This window comes from Antrostomus carolinensis, unplaced genomic scaffold, assembly GCF_000700745.2.
Source record: "Antrostomus carolinensis isolate BGI_N321 unplaced genomic scaffold, ASM70074v2 scaffold34871, whole genome shotgun sequence".
Taxonomy (NCBI): domain Eukaryota; kingdom Metazoa; phylum Chordata; class Aves; order Caprimulgiformes; family Caprimulgidae; genus Antrostomus; species Antrostomus carolinensis.
The window spans coordinates 1-8,359 of NW_010294164.1; the positions used below are offsets into that span (position 1 = coordinate 1).

Sequence of the window (8,359 nt, forward strand, 5' to 3'; positions counted from 1 at the left end):
GACATTCTGTGATTCTGTGACTCTGTGAAATACCACACCTTGAACTCCCCATTGACCAGAAGAAAGAAGTCTTCACAAAAAGCAAAATGAAAGATTGCAAGCAACCTTATTCTGAAAGCTACAGGTGCAGATTACTGGGCTCTAACAGATCTGGCCACCTGTACTTCCTGGGATTCTCTGTGTCAGTGTTCTCAGTACAAGCAACACACCTGTGTGAACGGGTCGCAGTCGACTATACGGTATGTCCTGCCGTACATGGTGATGTTCATGCCCCGATTCAGTTCTTTCCAGTGATAATGATCCCCACGGTTATTCTTGGGCATCCGGTGGCGTTTGACAAGTTTGCCTTGAAAAAGACCAGAGTTCTGCACAACAGGTTCTATGACACACATGGTGTCATCTTCCAAATAGTAATAGATGACCACTTGGCGGATCCGGTAATGCTCTTCTGCGGAGAAAGGAACGTCTTCCTGGAAATAGGCATCAAACTTCAGAATCTGCCAAAGGAGCAATATCCCAAAGAGAAAAAAACAATTTGAACATCACAATTAGTCTATTAAAACAAATAATTTATTTGTAATGTGCTTTGGCAGTGCAAAGGTACTGGACTGTAATCTAGAAAATCATCAAAGCCAACTGTACCGTGATCTGTGCCTGATGGCAGAGGCATCATGAGGGCTTTTAGCAAGACCTGCCTTCTGCAAATGTAGTACACATGACACAGGTGTTAAAAATACATTTTCCCCACTCCTCCTTGATCACCTGCTATTTCACCTCTTGCAGCCCAGAAGGCCAATAACCGTGTACTGAGCTGCACCCAGAGCAGCGTGGGCAGCAGGTCGAGGGAGGGGATTTTCCCCCTCTGCTCCACTCTCATAAGGTCCCACCTGGAATACTGCGTCCAGTTCTGGAGCCCCCATCACAAGAGAGACCTGGAGCAGCTGGAACAAGTCCAGAGAAGGGCCACCAGGATGATCCGAGGGCTGGAGCACCTCTCCTATGAGGACAGGCTGAGAGAGTTGGGGCTGTTCCGCCTGGAGAAGAGAAGGCTCTGGGGAGATCTTATAGCGGCCTCCCAGTACCTGAAGGGGCTACAAGAAAGGTGGGGAGGGACTTTTCATAAGGACAACTAATGACAAAACAAGGGGAAATGGCTTTAAGCTGGAAGAGGGGAGGATTAAATTAGATATTAGGAAGCAGTTCTTCACTGTGAGGGTGGTCAGACACTGGAACAGGTTGCCCAAGGAAGCTGTGGATGCCCCCTCCCTGGAAGTGTTGAAGGCCAGGCTGGATGAGACTTTGAGCAACCTGGTCTAGTGGAAGGTGTCCCTGCTGCTAGCAGGGGGGTTGGAACTGGATGAGCTTTAAGGTCCCTTCCAACCCAAACCATTCCATGATTCTATGATTCTATGAAGTGCTTGGTCACTGCCAGTAATCTAGTTTTCTGACATACAAGACTTTCTTTACTATTGTCATCCTTGCAGATCCTGATTTAGGGAAGCTATCAGGAGATTTTAATGAAGAGTTCAACTACATCTGTGGATTTTAGAAACTGCGTGGGTCATCTAAAGTCACATCTATTCAGCACTGACAGCAAAAGCTAATTTGTGCTGGAGAAACAGGGAGACAAACCAGCCAGTCAGTTCCTGTGCTTGGCAGAATTATAAGGAATATTCCCTCCAAGACCATTCATTGACCCTAAGAGGATGTAGGTGGCCAATCAAGCCTTGCATACCCAGCCTACATCAACCCAGTGGGCTGGGTAATTAAGTGATGATAAAGCCAGCAAGTTCCTACCATTCAGCAAAAGTGCTTCAAAAGGGACCCTGACTTCCCCCAGCAGCACTGGGGCTCCTGCTGCTACTCTGACTTGAATGAAGGGGCAGAGAAGTATCTGACAGATTAAACAGCAACATCTACGTTACTCTGAAGAAACAGCCTCAGGAATTAACACAGCACATCTGTTCTCCAGACTGTCTCACAGATGGGATGAGGGTTGGTTGCAGATGGCCCTCCCAGGCCTGCCTGGCAGCCTGCAAACCCCTGCACGTGCTCAGGTCTGCTGAGCCTCGCACGCTCCGCAGTGACTGTCCTGCCAGCCCACAGCGTGTGCCACTGGCACCGTTAAACCCAAGGGTCAGCTCGGGACTGATCCAAGCAGACACTCAGTCACCTCCCAGTCTGATAGGATCACCAAGAAGTAATGCAGGAGGTACTAATCACTCACAGAAACACATGGAATTGTAGTGGTTGGAAAAGACCTTTAAGATCACAGAGTCCAAACATGAACTTCACACTATCAACTCCACCTCTAAACCAGGTCCCTAAGCAGCTTGTCTACCCGTCTTCTAAATCCCACCAGGGATGGTGACTCCACCACCTCCCTGGGCAGCCTGTTCCAATGCTTGACAACCCTTTCAGTGAAGGAATTTTTCCTCAGATCCAATCTAAACCTCCCCTGGTGCAACCTATGGCCATTTCCTCTTGTTCTATCGCTTGTTCCTTGGTTGAACAGACCACCCCCCCCCTCTCTCCACCCTCCTCCAAGGGACTTGGACAGAGCCACAAGGTCTCCCCTCAGCCTCCTTTTCTCCAGGCTCAACAACCCAGTTCCCTCAGCCATGAACTCATCACACTTGTGCTCCAGACCCTTCCCCAGCTTCCTTGCCCTTCTCTGGACACGCTCCAGCACCTCAACATCTTTCCTGTAGTGAGTGTCCCAAAACTGAACCCACCACTCAAGGTGCAGCCTCACCAGTGCCCAGTCCAGGGGGAAGAGAACTTCCCTGGTCCTACTGGCCACACTATTTTTGATACAAGCCAGGATGCCATTGGCCTTCTTGGCCACCTGGGCACAGTGCAGGGAGTGTACAGGAGCAGTACAGGCTGTAACACGCTGTGGTGACGAACACAGGCACAAATAGATAAACCACAGCACAACAGTCTGACAGGGTCCCCACTGCAGGCTGTTTTTTACAGTTTAAGCTCAGTTATAATCTCAGTATAGTTTTGGAAACACAGGAGGCCAGGCTGTGGTTTACAGGGCAATGGTTGTAAACTGAAGCTTTTCAGAGTTAATCAAAGTTCTTTTCCAACGCCTGCTGGAAATGCTTTAGCCTAACTTGTGGGGAATGTCTTACATCATTTACGTGTTATAATCCTCCTCCCGAGCAAAGAAAGCCTCTTTCAGTCTGGGGTTCAGCTGTCTCTGACTAAGGGCTATGGCATCTGAAAACTGCTGCACGCTGTCCCATGAACTCTGGAGCTGACTGTTTATGTCTCTGAACTTGGCCAGTAATATTCCTGGAATATCTAATGGAAGGTGTCCCTGCTGATGGCAGGGGGGGTTGGAACTGGATGATCTTTAAGGTCCCTTCCAATCCAAACCACTCTATGATTCTATGATTCTATGAATAAGCTTCTTTATACCTTTTTGTCAAAAGCCACGTGTGCTGGAATGAAGCCCAAAGGTGGAGCTCTCTTGGCTGGCCCATAGGTCAGCGTGGGTCCCCTGTTGGATAATTCATCTAACTCAGCTTGAGAAAGCTGATTCACGTACAGTCGCTCCCCGCCGATCCCCACTGTTGGCAGCCGAGAAAAAGCAAATCCATTTTTGTAGCCCAGCGTCTGGGACCGATGAAAAGATGTTTTCTGTGGAAGGAGAAGCCAGCTGTTAAAATACTGCAGGCACTTCACAGATCCGGCTACTGAAAGCACAGAAAAATGGTTAAAAGAGGATAATATCCAGAATGCCTCCCCAGCATTTCATGATAACCTTCTGCAGCAGTTAGTTACAGTCAGGTTTTACACTTTGAGATCAAAAAGGCTGAACAAACAGTAAGGGGCTGGAGAACCAAAGCATCAGAGAGAACTCCAGTCTTAGCGCTGGCACAGATTCACCCAGAATCACAGACTCACCTAGAATCACAGAATGTTGGGGACTGGAAGGGACCTCGAAAGATCATCTAGTCCAACACCCCTGCCAGAGCAGGAACCTAAATGAGATCACACAGGAAGGTGTCCAGGTGGGTTTTGAATGTCTCCAGAGAAGGAGCCTCCACTCCCTCCCTGGGCAGCCTGTCCCAGGGCTCTGTCACCCTCACTGTAAAGAAGTTTGTTTAAGCAGAACCTCCTGTGTTCCAGCTCACACCCACTGCCCCTTGTCCTACCATTGGGCATCACTGAGAAGAGCCTGGCTCCGTCCTCCTGCCATTCGCCCTTTACATATTTATAAACATTAATGAGGTCTCCCCTCAGTCTCCTCTTCTCCAAGCTAAAGAGCCCCAGCTCCCTCAGCCTTTCCTCAGCAGGGAGATGCTCCACTCCCTTCATCATCTTGGTGGCTCTGTGCTGGACTCTCTCCAGCAGTTCTCTGTCCTTCTCCCCAAGAGCTTAAATCAGTTTCCCTATTGCCACCATTCTCGGTGCCTAGAATGGGGTGACACCACTTTATCTGCCCTGGTATTTATTTTGAAGTCCCTTCCATCCCAGACCATTCTATGATTTTATGATTCTATGATTTATCTCACAAAATCTTTGTTCCTACTCTGTGTTATGGCAGTAGAGAGCATGGTGGGAAGTCACTCTCCTGTTGCCTTATGGTGCTCCCTTGACTATTATTGCCCAGAGAAGCTGTGGCTGCTCCTCCCTGGAAGTGTTGAAGGCCAGGTTGGATGAGGCTTTGAGCAACCTGGTCTAGTGGAAAGTGTCCCTGCTGATGTCAGGGGGGTTGGAACTGGATGAGCTTGAAGGTCCCTTCCAACCCAAACCATTCTGTGATTCTATTACACTTTGTCCACCCTCTGTGTTTTCTGTCACTATTTATTTCGTTACCTCTCTCCTGGGAATGATATTCACAGGATTTTCTTCACTGGGCTAAACCAAGGTGTGTCCTGCTCATAGAACTGCAGTTATGAAACACACCAAAGCACCTTGGCTGTTTCACCACCCCTCTCCAGAGTCTCTGCAAGGGTCACACAGGCAGTTGGACTGGATGATCCTTGGAGGTCCTTTCCAACTGAAATATTCTGTTCTATTCTATTTTATTCTACTCTATTTTAACCACAGTGTAGGACCCTACAGCAGATTAACGAGAAGACTGACAAGACAGGAAGGATTCTACCTGCGTGAGCTCTGTAGATGTTGGCTATAAGATACAGATAATTTTTTTGCTTTGTTGGTTTAATCTTGATTTTGAGCTTCTTGGAGCCTTTCACTGTCTTTGCCATCTGCCCACCACCAGCTACTAAACCATTCTTCAAGCTAAATAATTATCCAAATGACACAGGAAGGTCCCTGCTTTGCTTGAAGACCTGTGAATAGGACCTGATCTCTGTCAGCTCGGTGTTCCCTACTGAAGATTAGGACTGGACTTGGGTGACACCAAGCTACTTGACTCACTGTACAGCCCACCACGCCTGGTATCTCACCTGCAATCCTGAAAGCATTTGAAATACCACATGCCTGGCTGATCCCACTGGGCTTTCAACACTTCATGTTCCAGAGAAAGCAGGAGAAATTGAGTCCCTGATAATAAATTGCCTGAATTTACCTTGAATTTTGTTAATTAAAACAGAGTTGTAGGCATTTCTAGCACTGAAAGAGCTTCAGCTCCTTTTCCAGACCCAGACTTGCAATCAGTCCAACCTCAGGCATGTGAACCACCTCCTGTCCACCCACTCCCTCACTGCTCATGGTTAAACCTCTAGAAATATCACATTGTGGTGGCAGGAGATGGAAGGGAAGCTTTCCTCTTTTGGGAGAATAACCATTTCCATTGGAATATAGAATCATAGACTGGTTTGGGTTGGAAGGGACCTTAAAGCTCATCCAGTTCCAACCCCCCTGCCAGCAGCAGGGACACCTTCCACTAGACCAGGTTGCTCAAAGCCTCATCCAACCTGGACTTCAACACTTCCAGGGAGGGGGCATCCACAGCTTCCTTGGGCAACCTGTTCCAGTGTCTGACCACCCTCACAGTGAAGAACTTCTTCCTAATATCTCATCTAAACCTCCCCTCTTTCAGCTTAAACCCATTTCCCCTTGTTTTGTCATTAACTGCCCTTATGAAAAGTCCCTCCCCAGCTTTCTTGTAGCCCCTTCAGGTACTGGGAGGCCGCTATAAGATCTCCCCAGAGCCTTCTCTTCTCCAGGCTGAACAGCCCCAACTCTCTCAGCCTGTCCTCATAGGACAATAATAGGACAATCTCAAATAAGTGTGATGTCTGTGTCCCAGGAAGTTACAAGACTCTGTGAGTGGAAGGGGAAGAGCAGAGCGGGCTGACCTGCAGCGAGGCTCACCACCACTTGAGATTTGCCAAAGAGTAGACTGAATTGGTAAGAGGTTCTCTCTTCTGTAGAGGACAATCTAGGGGATGTACCAGGAAGACCTGGAAGTGCTTGTTCTGGAGGTGTCAGTTTCCAAAGGGAATATCAAGGACAAGGCGTAATGTCCCAAGGTATATTTGTTTGTATGTTTGTTTTCAGTAGAGCATGTCCCATGACAAATATTCACGTGCAAGTACACGAGGTTCCTTACCCTGCACTACCAGAGTGTACTGGGACCCTGTTCACCTGGTGACCAGGTAACTTGGATGTATTGGGAGGAAGCAGGAGGAAAGAAGGGGTCTCACTTAGAATACTCAAACTTATGGAAATGGAGGAGCCCGTTCTTAAGGACATTCAGCTCCAGGGAAATTTAAGGCATGTCCTGATCTACCTGTTCCCTACAAAAGTCTGGGAGTGTTCCTTCTGAGGGAAGCAGTCAGGATATTGGTTTCTCAAACTGATATTAGTAGCACTGAAGTGGAGCAATGTTGTCAAGACTCAAGATATTAGTTCCCCAAGGAGAAGGAAGGGCAGAGCTCTCAGCTGCTCTGAAACAGTACTGGAAGGAATTTAGGGAGTATCAGTTCTCATCTGTGGATCTGCTTCCTCCAGAGGATATTGGAAGGATTTGGTGTTATCAGATCCTCAGTGTTTGAGAAACTGGGATGGGGAAAAGGAAGAGGCTGCTTCCTCATTTAGGTATCAATTCAAGTGCAGAGGATGAAGATGACACTGCTTCTTCTGGGAGCAGCTGAGAGGGTCTCACTTCCTTGGCAGGATCCACAAGGCTGTGGTGGTATCAGTTCTGTGAAGGGATTCCTCTTCTCGGCAAAATTCCAGGTTCTCAGGTTCCAGACTGTTAGTTCCCCTAAGGACTATCAAGGATTCACTTCTCCAGGTGATACCAGGAGAGCATTTGTGGAAGCATCAGAGCTTTGGAGGAGGGGGTATCAGGAGAGTGTTGGTTGCCCAGGAGACTGGTGACTTCAGGGTGAGTCTGTCCCACTAAGAGTGTCCTCAGTCTAGGACGTATCTTTTTCCCTAGGATGGTTTTGAGGATTAATTCCTAGTGGAGGACTGCTGGAAGTTGGAACAGTGTTGGTTCTGCTGGGTATATCAAGAATGTTGAGGGGATATCAGATGAGATTATGGTTCAGGGCAGTAACAGAATAAGAAGCAAGGTCAGAAGACATCCCTTTGGGAAAACTGAGATGGTTCAGAGAAACAGGAATTTCCCTGACGGAATCAGGTTTCAAGACTGTAAAGTGAATATGAGAATATTCCTTCCCTTGGGGTTAACACATGAACTGGTGGGGAAACTACTAGATGGACTCAGGGGTATTGGGTCTCCATGGGGGGAGTTTGCAGAACGTAGTTCTGCAGTGATAGAGAAAGCTTTTGGGGTCTCAAATGAGGTCAGGGGAACCTACTTCTCCAAAGCTTCCAGGAAAATTTCAGAGGTTATCAAATAGGTGCAAGATGCAAGGGGTTCCTTGGGGACAAGAATAAAAGTACCAAGTCCCCTGGAGAGTGGGATCAGGGATACCTGGTCCCCTGGGAACAGACTTTCAATTACATTGGGAGAACTTAGGGAGTACCAGGTCTGCTGTGGGTGTGGGGTCAGGAGATACCAGGTGGGTTGAGAGAGTTCAGGTCTCCCAGAAGTGAGTTCAGCAGATATTTGTCAGCTTTGGGAAACACCAAGTTCCCTGGGGGAGAGTTCAGTGGGTGTTAGATCTTCTGGGGAGAAACAAATGAGCTTACAGGGCACCAAGTCCCTTGAGGGTCACTTCACAGGGTACCAGGTCCCCTGACGGGTGTCTGGTGAGTTTCAGGGGTACCAAGTTCCCAGGACATGGGTTCACAGGACACCAAGTCCCTTCAGGAATTTTAGGTGAATTTGGGAGGTATCAGGCTTCTTGAGGGAATTAGAGGGTGGTCTGAGGGAACAGCAGGCTCCCTGGGGGTGGTTTCAGGGGGTAACTTGTTCCCTGGGGGACAAGAAGCTCAAGATGAGGCGGCAACGTGCGCT

General features: G+C 48.2%; 1 protein-coding gene across 1 annotated transcript; it reads right to left on the reverse strand.

Annotated features, from left to right (window-relative positions):
• Positions 1-209: 209 nt before the first annotated feature.
• On the reverse strand, positions 210-3,707 carry LOC104532354 (EF-hand domain-containing protein 1-like; the record flags this gene model as incomplete). The annotated part of the gene is made up of 2 exons (XM_010177545.1): positions 210-497; positions 3,430-3,707. Coding segments are annotated over 2 exons (566 nt in total), but the record flags the coding sequence as incomplete, so codon positions are not given.
• Positions 3,708-8,359: the final 4,652 nt, after the last annotated feature.